This window comes from Asparagus officinalis, chromosome 9, assembly GCF_001876935.1.
Source record: "Asparagus officinalis chromosome 9, Aspof.V1, whole genome shotgun sequence".
Taxonomy (NCBI): Eukaryota; Viridiplantae; Streptophyta; class Magnoliopsida; order Asparagales; family Asparagaceae; genus Asparagus; species Asparagus officinalis.
In genome coordinates this window covers 50,384-63,400 of record NC_033802.1, presented here as the reverse complement: position 1 = coordinate 63,400, position 13,017 = coordinate 50,384, and the positions used below count along the sequence as shown (strand labels likewise).

At 41.5% G+C, this 13,017-nt stretch overlaps 2 protein-coding genes across 2 annotated transcripts; one reads left to right on the top strand and one right to left on the bottom strand.

The window, feature by feature from the left end:
• LOC109824392 (RING-H2 finger protein ATL68-like) lies at positions 146–7,662 on the top strand. The gene is made up of 3 exons (XM_020390982.1): positions 146–491; positions 1,322–1,425; positions 6,405–7,662. The coding sequence occupies exons 1-3, from the start codon at positions 330–332 to the stop codon at positions 6,817–6,819; spliced, it is 681 nt and encodes a 226-aa protein (XP_020246571.1). The 5' UTR covers positions 146–329; the 3' UTR covers positions 6,820–7,662.
• Positions 9,014–12,317, bottom strand: LOC109824086 (cytochrome P450 77A2-like). The gene is given in 5 exon segments (XM_020390607.1): positions 9,014–9,314; positions 9,317–9,637; positions 9,640–10,158; positions 11,017–11,715; positions 12,294–12,317. Coding segments are annotated over 5 exon segments (1,620 nt in total). The 3' UTR covers positions 9,014–9,257.

Below are 13,017 nucleotides of genomic sequence, written 5' to 3'. Positions count from 1 at the left end.
CTCTGCTTTCATTAAAATCGGGTCCTATTAATTAAAATTCACGGCAGCGAGAGAAGGCACATCAGCCTTTTGCTTCAAAAGGATGCGGTGAGGTTCTTTCCAAAACCGTTTTCCGGGGGATTTAGTTTCCCATTCCAATTCCAGTCAGCACAGCATCAGCCAGCCAGCAGCAGCCAGATGCCGGCTCTTGACTCCGGCTGGAGGTTGGGGGCCCAAATTGAGGGACGATCGAGGATGATGATTGCGTCTCTTCCTTCCTCATTCCTAGATTATTAGTATTATTATTATTATTAGACAGAGTTTTCGAGTGGATAAGTAAAGAAGAGGTCATGATGATTTCGACGGGGATCAATCTGGTGATGACGGTGATCGGATTCGCCGTGAGTACGATGTTCATAGTGTTCGTGTGCACGAGGCTAATATGCGCCAGGATTCAATTGCGGGCCTCTAGGAGGAATTTTCCGACCGCCTCCAGATCCGATCTCAGCGTCGTGAGTTTTTCTTTTTTTTTTTACCCTCTTTCTATCTTTCCAATTTATTATTATTATTATTATTATTATTATCATCATCATTATCATCATCATTATCATGATGATGATGATGATGACGACGATGATGGAAAGTGTTTGGGACTTCTATTTTCTGTTATGATGATTATTAACGACCGTTTCCTTTCGGTTTATGATTCAGGGGATAAAAAAATTTTTGGTGATGTTTATTGTACTTTTATTATTATTTTCTGATGACATAGGAAATTTGAATTAGTCAAAATGCATATTAAATCGCTTGTAAGTTGCAATGAATACTTTTGACTTTAATATCTAGTTTTAAAACCGTAGGGTAGGGTCGATGACTTCACCTTCACCGTTGTGGAAATTCAACTGTTGTTCCAAAAAATGCAACCAAGGCATGCCATACTTGGAACCTGTTTGTTTCTTGTAACTCGGAAATGATGAATACTGGTCCTTTTAGTATCCGTCTAAGTTTTTGCCCGCGTGGAGTTGTGTTAGCCCTCATACCTTGTTATGAAGTTAGTTTGATAATCTCGCTCTGAAAGCACTCAGGTTTATCTGAGATTTGTGGGGGCAATTGGCAGAGAGCCTCGTTTAGATTCTGAGTTGGGGCTACTGAATTTCAAGTTCGTATGATGGAGGAAATGGAATGACCATTTTAGATCTCAGAATGCCCTTAAAATGGGGAAAGGAGCCAAAGGATATCGTGTTATAGATATTTTGAGATATTTTATTGTACCAAGAAATCAGCAGGTTTCATCTTGCTACTGACTAATTCATCTCTTTGACCTTTTTTTCTCTTTCAACAGCTTGAACGTGGGCTTAATGGATTGGAACCGTTTGTCGTAGCAAGCTTTCCGACAAAGGAATTTGGCAACCATTTCTCATCTGGTCATGATACTCAAGATACCCTGTGAGTTTTCCGTCATTGAGTTATGGACTATGCTTCCACTCGATTTTGCATCGTTTATTCTCCTTTTTACTCGTTAGATATTGCCATGTTAATGTTATCCATATTGATTCTAAGTGTTCAGTGACTTTCTGAGATCAATTGCCATCTATGAACTTTTTAGCTTTTTTCCTATGGCATTTGATCTTATAGATTTTAATATTTTGCGGTAACATCAGTGAGTATTTATTCCAGCATTCATATCTAGAGAGGTAAGGAATTTTTGTTTCACATTAGATTGCTTACAGAGAAATGAATATGAATTCTAATTTAGGAAACCTAATACAAACAGCAGCCATTGGTAAACTGGACGTGAAAGAACATGATTGCTAAAATGATTCTTTAATCATGGACAAATAGTCTCATATTACACAAATGTTATTATTATTTTCTTAGTGTCCAAGATGTCTACCCAATGCACAAACATGTATGCTCCAAGAAAATGGTCTCATTATCATTGTTTGGGCTAAGTTTGCCATTTACGTACTTTCCTGGCCTGAGTTTATTGGACTCGTTTCGTGGAATATTTTCCTCAGAACCGTTAAAACTCAAAAGTCCCCCATTTAATGATCAAGTTCACAAACCTGCTCGTTACCTTTTGCTCCTCCAGTTTCACCAATTTTGTTAAGTGGGAGAAAGTTTGTGCTCCTATTTAAAATTTTAATCTGGTCAGGTATATCATGGCCTATTGAGTGCTATCAGCATCAGATTGCTGAAGCCTTCTTAATATAATGTGGCATGCAGCTATATCAGGTATCAACCACTTTGTATTTACTTCACCGTCAATTCTTTTTCCAAAGTAACATGGCGTTCCTCATTTATATTTCTCTAGACACCTTTCTTTGTTTACCTGGTTTTGTGTCTTGATGGATGATTCTCTGATTTGCTCGAAGCCTCCCAGTCATCAAAGTAGATGCAATATTCTTCTTACTACTGTCACTGTTATCCACAATAACATATCATTGTCCTAGACTGCTTTTCTTGCATTTCCAGTGTAGAGGTTCTGGTTATAGTAAGTGCTTCCGCAAAGTAAAACAATTTGGAGCCTAATCCAAATTTGAACATCCACAGCAATTCAGTTCTTTCCCAAGGCACGAGAAACTAAAATTGTTACCATGTGAACTGATGCACTACCATCATGGGAACCTCCATATAATCATTGAACCTCGCCACTTCTATGAGCCAATCAAGAAAAACTTTGATGTAATGTGTAGGATTGAGTCTCAACAAGTCAACTTTTTTCTTAGTTCTCATTATTTTGTCGACTTTATCTTCTAGACGTTCAGCAGACTTCAATCTTACTAGTTACTATATTCATGGGTGGGTAGAATAGTGACATGTGTGAATTGTGGAGATGTGTATCCTGCTAGGGGTGGCCAAGATGGCACATACCATACATGTCTGTGCAACCTACGGACCACAACTGGGCCATAGTTGTCCAATATCCTACCATGAACTGGTTGATTGCAATTCAACTATTGCGTGCATGTATTTCATAATGTTGATGTGCTTTCACAAACATTGTCGTCATTTTTTTATTTCTTGTCGTCCTGTTGTTACATTCTGAACTGTTTTAAGTTAGTACGAATGTTAACATATGTGAAAACAATCACTGACTGCACTTGACTACAAATAGTCACAGGATAACACAATCTTAGAACTATAGTTTGAGCATTGCAATACCCCCTAATCCCTGGATGAAAAATAAACATGGCCTTAGTACGTACATATAGATAATTTATTACTATCATATTTTAAGGATTGGTTGCCAACTGAAGAGGGTGGTGCATGTTCTCATAGCATATTAATTTTAAGAGGTGGAGACTGGAGGCTTCATTTATGATATGAAGAACCTTATTTTGACAGGCCTTTTCTATTTGATGAGAGATGATAAAAAGTTTAGAATTTTACTCATAATTTGGTCTCGGTATTAACAATATTGACAGACTGATGAACCTGCATAGCCTAACATGAGCAATGGAGCCATATTATTACTTGAAACTTCACAAGAAACTCATTTCTACATTTAGATAATTCTCTTAACAGTTACCTCTATGCAGCACGGTATGATAATTCTAACTTTTACTCTTGTGCTATAGTTTTGTTTGTCTATACTTGGGGGTATTAGCCTCATTTTCCTAAATATTAGGGATAAAATCTGCATCAGGTACTTGTTGTTTGCCAGGAATTACCTGCAACTCTCATGGCAATTGTACCTGAGTGTTTGGGTAGAAAATTGTATTTTTTATTGTATAACTCATTACAACTTTGATCGTTACAATAAGTTTAAAAAGATCGGTCTTTTTATAAGACCTTTACACAATAAAAATAAAAGTTACAATTCTCGTTCAAACAACACGCAACAGGTGTTTATCGCTTATTGCTTTGTATGAGATCTTTATCTGTGCCGGGGTTTATCCGTGGACCGCCTACGGATCAGATCCAGCTGATGGAAAATTCAGCAGAACTTCGCCTTCGCCGAGGAAGTATTTGATTTGAAGCGCTGAGATTGACCAAGCGAAATCAACACTCTTCTCGAGATCAAGACCAAGCCTGATCTCAAGGAAATGGGAGAAGCGGGCTTCGGATCCTTCGAACTCTCCTTCTTTATGATGAAGAACTCGCCAAGATCTGTCAACCCTTGCTGAAATTCGTGCTCTTTTGACTCCTCAATTCGGCAGCACCTCCTCGTCTTGATAATAAATCGCCCCCTCTGAAAGGAGGTCCTAGGCTTGTATTTATAGGGCTCCGGATGCGGGTATGTGGATGAGAATGAGTGATTTGGCCTTATCTTCAATCAATAACGGTCTAACCACGTTTGTAGATGATATCTAGGCAGTTAAGAACCCCTGAAACAGATAAATCCCGAGAAAAACGCACAAAACCGTCAAAAAATGCTCAAAACCGTTGAAAAATGCGTCCGGGGGTCAAACCTGCGCGAAACACCCCGCTGACCCGCGGGGGGTGCGGGTCGGCGCGGTCCAACCGGGTCGGCACGGTTCGACTCGCGCGGGTGCGGGTAGTTCGGCCTTTTTGCTGAACTGTTTGGTGTTTTCCGACTTTTTCGGGACTTGTATTTTCCACCGTTTTACGTATTTGACCGTCTTGTTGACTTGTACGATTTGCTAACTTGCTTCATGCGTTCGTTAGCTTCTTTACGGTACTTGGAATTGACCGACGAGCGAAAGTTGACTGACGAGTGCATTCGGTCGCTTGGAGTTGATCGACGTGCGCGTGTTGATTGACGCGTGCGAGCTGATTAATGCGTGCGAGCTTATTGACGCGCGCGAGCTGACTAACGTGCGCGCGTTGACCGACGCGCGCGAACTGATTGACGCGAGCGTGTTGACCGTCGCGCGCGAGCTGATTGACGTGCGCGTGTTGACCGACGCGCACGAGCTGATAGACGCGCGTGTGTTGACTGACGTGCGCGAGCTGGTTGACGTGAACCTTCTCGATTGGTTAATGTTTGCGTCGAAAGTTGATGTATTCATTGCGGTATTCATTACAACTTCAGTCGTTACAATGAAAACAAAAAGGATAGTCTTTTTATAAGACTCTTACACAATGAAAACAAAAATTACAACTCTCGTTAAAACAAACACAGGGAGATCGTTTATCGGTCTTCTGTTTGTACGGGATCTTTGCTTGTGCCGGGGATTTTGATATCCGTGGACCGCCTTAGATCTGGATCCGGTTGATGAAAAATTGGGCAGAGCTTCGCCTTCACCGAGAGAGTATTTGATTGAAATGCTGAAATCGACCAAGCGAAATCAGTAGCTCTTCTCGAGATTAAGACAAAGCATAATCTCAAGAAACGGACGTACGAGCTTCAGATCATTCGAATAACTCCTTTATGCTGGAGTTCGCTAGGATCTCGCTAACCCTCGCTGAAATTCGTGACTCTTGGCTCTGGAGTTCGACAGCACCTCCTCCTCTTGATAATAAATCGCCCCCGTTGAAAGGAGGTCCTAGACTTGTATTTATAGGGCTCCGGATGCGGGTATGTGGATGAGAATGAGTGATTTGGCCTTATCTTCAGTCAATAATGGTCTAACAACGTTTGTAGATGATATCTAGGCAGTTAAGAACCTCTGGAACAGAAGAAACCGGTCGAAACAGCCTAAAAACGCGTTTTAGAGGTTACGGACAGTTCTGGGCGTGAGACGGGTGGATCCGACCCTCCGCCGCGCGGGTCAGTTTGAGATACCTTCAGTATTTTGGTCTTAACTCTCTCGTCCGACCTCGGATTGAGCTGGTTCAAGATGTGTTGGAAAGCTGACAAAGATACCTACAACTTTTATCTTTTGAGTTTCCTCAGATTCAAATTGTAACATGGTCTAAATACCTCTTTTTTTTGCGGGCCACTTTGAGGTGTTCGACACTTTCTGACTTATCCAGACTTGTATTGCGTATTTCGTCATTCCGTTGACTTGCATGCTTTGTTAACTTGTTTCACGCGCTCGTTAGGTTCTTTATGGCACTTTGGATCTGCCTGACGGGCACGTCGGGCACTTTGTTCACCGTTTCGCTTCATGCGTTTGTCGGCGTCAGATAATCCTCTTAGACTCGGACAACGACGTTCGTCGTCTTCTCTCCGTCTCGAGCTATGTACGGACACCCATAGACATTTTTAGACGCCTACAGTCAACTCTTCATTTCGAGCTGCGTGCGGGACCTTGTAGGCAATTTTAGACGCCTATACTGAGAAGACAAGTAAATGGTTCTGATGACACTTCTAAATATTCAATTGGGAAATTATTCTTTCAAGTGTTCATGCTAGTCCTTAGAAAGTTGAAATATTGGAATTTTGTAAGACGTAACAAGCTAAATCTTCAATTTTTAACTATGTTAAATTAATTTTTTTGGTCGAACCTTCAGATAGTTTATGAATGAAAATTATATTATTTATGAATCTTAATGCACGGAAAAATGGTTGGCAGGTGCACCGTATGTTTGGCGGAATATCAAGAAAGGGACATTTTGCGCATTCTTCCTTACTGTAGACATGCTTTCCATGTCACCTGTATAGATATTTGGCTAAAGCAACATTCAACATGCCCTGTATGTAGAATATCTTTACGTGATTCTCCGGATCGTAAAAGGGCAATGCAACCAGTCTACAGTGAAGCTATCAGATCTCGAGAAAACTTTGAGTTGGATTCTTACTACTATTTGTATGCAGACCATAACTATTCTGAAACAATAGAAGGTAGCCAGAGAGCAGGATATATTCAAGAGAACCAGTTCAGCTCGGAACAATCTGAAGCATCTGAGCCAGAGGTTGATTGCAGTGTTAAGATTGATTGTTACCATGAAAATAAGGACAAGCTCATAGAGAGCCCATCAAATACATAGCAATCCAAGGGTGTAGAGGTTGAAGTTGGCTTCTTGAATCAGACTCTTTGCAGGTTGAGTGGGGGAAAAAGAACTCTTAAAAATTGATATCAAGATGCTGCAACTACCTGTAATGAGTGGAATTTCCTGTTCCCCATGGTTCGCTGTAAATATTACATTCCTTGTTAATCCGTGGAGTGCAAGAGTCTGGATCATAATTTTAATTCACCTCCGCAGCCAAGATTTAACAATTTCATGCGTGCTTTGACTTCATCCAAATCCTTTCCGTCTTGGTTCAAAGTTCGATGGAATCTGATTCAGTCAAATCCTTTCTTGATCTTGCAGTTTATCCCTGGCAGTAGCGCCACTGTTTCATTCACAGTTCTGCCTAAAAATGAGATAGGTTGCAGTTACTTGGTTTCATATCAGCAATCTCCGGCAGGGATGAAAAGAGTCATCAGTTATGTAAGCATATGCTCGCATGATGCTCGATCTTGAAAGCAGATGGTAAAAGGTATAATCAAAACCGTTCCTTTTTATCGCAATGCTTGTTTTGTCGTATCATGGGAACTTCGGAACTTCTGGCGGTGCGTTATGTTTCTTACCATCTACGACTTTTTTATTCTTTAAAATCTGATTTTGCCAGATATGCCTTCGACTAGGAAAAAAAAAATGTATTCTTCTGTGGGTTTTCACCATAATCTGTCAGCATACCATGAGCTTGAAGCCACCCCTCGCCCCCATAATTGAAAGTGTGGTCCTAGGCATAATTAATACTCGCAAGAGAATCAGATTAGGGAGCTCGTCTTTTTTGGCGATATGTATACACGGTTTCATATATATATATATATATATATGTCTGTTCTTTTTCTGTAGAGACAATCTGTTACTTTTCTCATTTCTTCAATACTTGGCAGTTTAGTTAGACTTGAGAGCATCATGTTATTATTATTATTATTATTATTTGAACTGTGGCGCCCCCAAGTCAAAAAAGCCCATTTGGGAAGAGAGGTAACAGTCTCCTTCATTAACTGCAAACAGGAGAGTGAATTAGTCACGCATCGCTCATCAGAGAGAGTAAAGTTTGTATAGTGGTGGTATCTAGCTAAGACCATAATCACCAGTGACCACTTTCGAAAGCGATGGATATCTTCCTCTTTCGCTCTCAACATTTCTGATCTCCTTACCACAACCACAAGGATCCGTGTCCATCCCAAACGGAAAGGTCATCACCTTTTTGTATCAGTATATATATATGCTTAATGCAATTTCTTCTTACCCTCAAGCAGACGGGCTGTTCCGTTGATTCCCTAAATAAAAAAAAAAAAAAAAACCCAGAACCGGCCACGTGAACTTGTTAGGTTTCTCCCCATAGATCTCGGCTCAAATTAATAGCTCTTGAAAAATAAAATTGATTTTTAGCCAGTGACCCTTTTCTCCGCGTTGGAGAGGAGATTTCCCCCTCTTTTCTATTTTGTTGACAACAACCAATTAAACAATGAAAACGGAAGTAATAAAAGGATTGAAAAATAGGTTTACTAATTAATTAAAAAAAAACAGAATGAAATCGCTTTTCCTTGTTTTCTGCTCCATTAATTGTAGCTAGGACAGCAGTTGCATTCTTAATTCGTGAGGACTATTCTATCGGCATCTGTCCTGTCTAATTAACTTATAGTTTCAACGCCCCGTGTATGATCAAGGACGGACACGCCACATGGTCATGCGCGCATGTGAAATGGACGAGCATCTACTACTAGCTAACTAACAGCGGCGGGGCCACGCTGTGTCAAAAGAGGAGAGGGCAAATGCTCGCGCGCGCCGAACTAATTAATTTTGTGGTTCGGCCCCCTACCCATTGTATTATCGTACTTGTTCCTGAGGCTTAATTAGTCTTAATTAATAAATTAATTAATTAATACCGCCCCACCCCACGGTGTTTTTAAGTCTGTCTGTAACATAGAACGGTCTGTCCAAGAAGTAACTATCTATATATATATATATATAGACTGTGAAGTTATACCTAATATTAGAGAGCATGTTTTTGGTCATCATTAATGTTATTAAAACGAGTAGCAGACCGGGAAACGAGTATTAATTGCCTACTGTTCAAGCTTTTTATTAATTAGTTTATGAATAATAAATATATATTATGTACTTTAATTTAGGGTGGTGATGATGACTAGAGTACTAGAAATTGTATTTGTTCTACTAGAGAAGCAAAAATCATCATGAGGTCGGTCGATGACTCTTCAAATTAATTAATTTACGCCTTCACGTCCCAACATGTAAAAGCACACCACTATATAATTACGAACGAGTTACAACCACATGGAGGGGGGCGGGTAAAAAAAAAAAAAAGAAAAAAAAAAAAAAAGTTGAAAAATGAAAAGGAGGGTACGTCAAGCATCAACAAGAAGATTATATCCGACGTCGACGCTCTTTAGGCAAAGCATTAATTATCACTTCCTGGGCGTGACCACAGCCAACAGTGGCTTCTCCATAACCACAGTGAACTCAAAGCTTTGTCGCTGAAGTCGACCACAGGTTGAGTGGTGAGCCCGCCACTGCGAAACGCCTGGACCATCCTGGCCACCATCAGCGTAATGTGGGTCATCCCCATCGCCAGACCCGGACACACCCTCCGACCCACGCCGAACGGTATCATCCGGATCCCGGCCAAACCCGTTATATCCGCATTCTCCCTGCCTGTTAAGAACCTTTCCGGGTCGAACTTGTCGGCCTCAGACCACAGCTTGGGGTCGTCCGATATGGTTGGCAGGAAAATCTCCAGATTGGCCCCGAACGGGATGTCGTACCCGCTAAGTTGGGAGCCCGGCTTGAGACGGCGGCGTGGGTGAGGCGAGAAGTAAGTCGCGGGTTTACGGCAGCAAGCTCTTTGATAAACGCCTGCAGGCACGCGCAAATATTTCTCCGTGTCACTTCTCGCTCCACCTCCTGTTCCCGACCGGTGGCCACGATCCTCGTACAGGTTCGACCTGGAAGGCTGGGTTTATCCGATGCAGCCGGCGCGAGGCCACTCGATGGCGGTGGCGTGGTGTCGGTGCGCCGTTGAGGAATCGGAGGACAGAGCGTGAGCAGCTCGACGTCGTCTGGAGGGATTTGCGGCGCCTCGACTTGAGGTCGAGGAGGGAGTACGAGGTAGGAGAAGGGAGCGGCGTGTGGTTCTAGGCCGGGGTTCCGGAGGATGGCCTGGCGTTTCCTGATGAGGGGGACCACGGTCTGCATCTGCTCCTTGCGGACCTCGAGAGCCCGTTTGAATTGCTTAAAGAAGAAGGGCCGGAGGAGGGGGAGGTAGTCGTCCATTCTTGGTGACAGGGTGATGAGGACCTTCTTCATCATCTGATGATCCATCCATTCAAGCGTGAAAATATTAATATAATTGTACGCCACAAATTAATATTCCACATCTCGATCGGTATCCATTAATTAATATCAATATTTCAATAATTCAGATAAAATATTTAAAATACGAACAAACTAACAATAAAATCTCGATCATTTCCAAGGTTTCGAGTTGCCTGCCTACATATATATATCATACACTTAATTTGTTAAGGTTGACAAGAAGAAATAAAGTAAAATTCGTTGCTGTCGTAAAACCTAGTATAGCATCTATGTAAAGTGAATGTTAAAGACCGAGTTCCAAATTTTAATTTAAAAGAGAGTCATGAATACTTCCTATATATGTTTATATTTGAGATGTAATATACTAGGCCCTTTCAAACATATTAATTAAATAGTAATCCAGTTTTATATTATTTGTTTTTTACCTAAAAGAGAGAGAACATTGTGAAGTGTGGCATATGCTGAGATTTAAAGTCGAGTGCAACTATAATTACCATACGTATGACTTCTTTTCTATTTGGGAAGAGGGGAAAAAGAAGTCTATATATTAAAATAGGAGGATATTTAAAGAATAGTATAGTCAAACAGAGGAAAAATTCTTATAAATGTAGATAATTATTCTCCTCTTCGGAGAAAAAAAGTAGAAACGCTTGGGAGAAGCTTCAACTACGTACAAACTGTAGAAATACAAGCTGTACAGAAAACATCAATAACCAATAAATTGAGAAATAATTGCTCCTTAAACAAGTAACTAATTTATAAGGGCAATTGCTTCAGAGTTGATCATGATCACTGATTTAGACATCATCATGCATGCATGCGTGTGAGTGGGATATATAAGCGGTAACTAACCTGATCGATCTTGTCTATACTGTCCTCATCAAGATGAACACCAAAGCACATGGTAATAAGTATACAGAAGACGGCAAAACGAGCATTCTTGAGCACCCAAACCGCACCCTCACTGGACTCTGCCTCGGCCCGAATCCGTTCGATGAACCGGTCCATACCAGACTCCCTAGCAGGCCTGAACTCCTTGAGCCTAGCAGAGCTCAGCATGCCCGAAACCATGTTGCGCCGCAGTGATCGCCACTCTGGCCCGTAAACAGCAGAGTTGACGGTGAACTTGTCGCAGCTGAAAACGGTTCGGGTGGGGTTTTCGGGGGGCCTGCTAGCGAACTCTTGCCCCTTGGTGATGAGGGCCTCGTGGGCCAGCTCGGCATTGGTGATGATGATGAGAGTGCGGGTGCCCATGCGGAGGGTGAATATTGGGCCGTAGAGGGCGCGGAGGTCACGGATGTAGTGGATGATGGGTTTGCCGGATAGCGCGACTTGGAAAAGGTTGCCCACAATAGGCCAGCCTTTTGGGCCGGGAGGGAGGTTGAGGGCCCCCGAGGAGCTCTTCTTAAAGCGGAAGAGGATAAAGACGAGGAGGGAGAGGGAGAAGGCGACGGCGCCGGTGAAAAAGAGGTCGAGGGAAGGAGGCAGGTGAGATGGGGAGGAGGAGGGAGGAGGAGAGGAGGAGGAGGAAAGTGAGGGAGGCAATGAATGCTGCAGTTGATCATGGAATGAATAGAAAGGCAAGGGTTTTGAGTAGGTGAATTGTTGTGTGTTTCGTAGTTTGACCCGGTTAAAGTAGGGAAAAGGGTTATTATAGCTAGGTATAGCGGTTCAGGTTTAAAGCTGGAGCGTCAGTGAATGCTTGAAAATGTAGTTGGGCGAGCCGACCCACTAATCAGTGGATTGGGCACCCTGCTAGCTCTAGACCTTTTTACGCGTTGCTCTTGTATAGTATACGGGGGATAATTTCCTTAATATTTATTATCCATCTTCAATACTAAGATCAGCAATTAATGCTCGTCGATCACACCTCTCTATCCTTAATATAAGAAAGGGGAGGAATTAATTATTGCGTGTTGGATACGTCATGCCCAAGTGTCGTCCCACCGTACATATTGAAAACAACAACAACAACAATAAACATCAGCTAGATAAGTGCTAACTTAATTTAGATTAGATTAAAATGTCAACACTTTATAGTTATATATCACCCTCAGTTCTTCTGTAAAAATTAAGAAGCTACCAAGGTTGACTAGCTCAACTACTACTAGACGCTATCTAATTTTTACCCTTGCTCGTGGGAACCCAGACATCACTAAAAACCTGCGGTCCACATGTTTTCCCACCCAATTTATATATATATATTTCGTTGGTATATATTTTCGAAACCTACGACAACTTAATTAATATATCCCACTTTCTATACTAAACTAGCAACTTAATTTGGTTTACAAGTAAAATAAAGAAAGGCGTGTTTTAAAGGTAATTGGATGGCTCACAGAAGAAGAAGTGGTTCACCAAAGTTTATTTGAAATTAAGTAAATGTAAGCAAAAAGCAAGTCCGTAGGATTAACTCAACCTGCATGTGAGGCTGCAGGGGGTCGTGGGGACACGTAGATGTGGCACTAAATGTAACTTAATTTGCACGGGTTTTCATTTGAGGTTTCCTAATTAGATAGACGTTAATTAAAATCGGCACGAATTACGACATATTTTACCAAGAATATTTGTTAGATTTTTTTTTTTTTTTTGAAAATGAGGCGCGTCATCCTAATTAATTACGGGCCTGTTTGGATTTGTAGGGGGTGAAGGGAAGTTAAGGGAAACTGAATGAAGGAAAGGGAAGAGAAGAAAATTGAATTCCCTTCCCCTTGGTTACACCCCAATTTGGAGGGTAACAATTTTTATACTATTAGGGGGTGAACCAAGGGGAACAAGGGTGAATTAACTTCACCTCCTAATTGTTCCCAAACAAGGTGAATGGAGGTGAATGGTTCCCCTAACTTCCCTTCA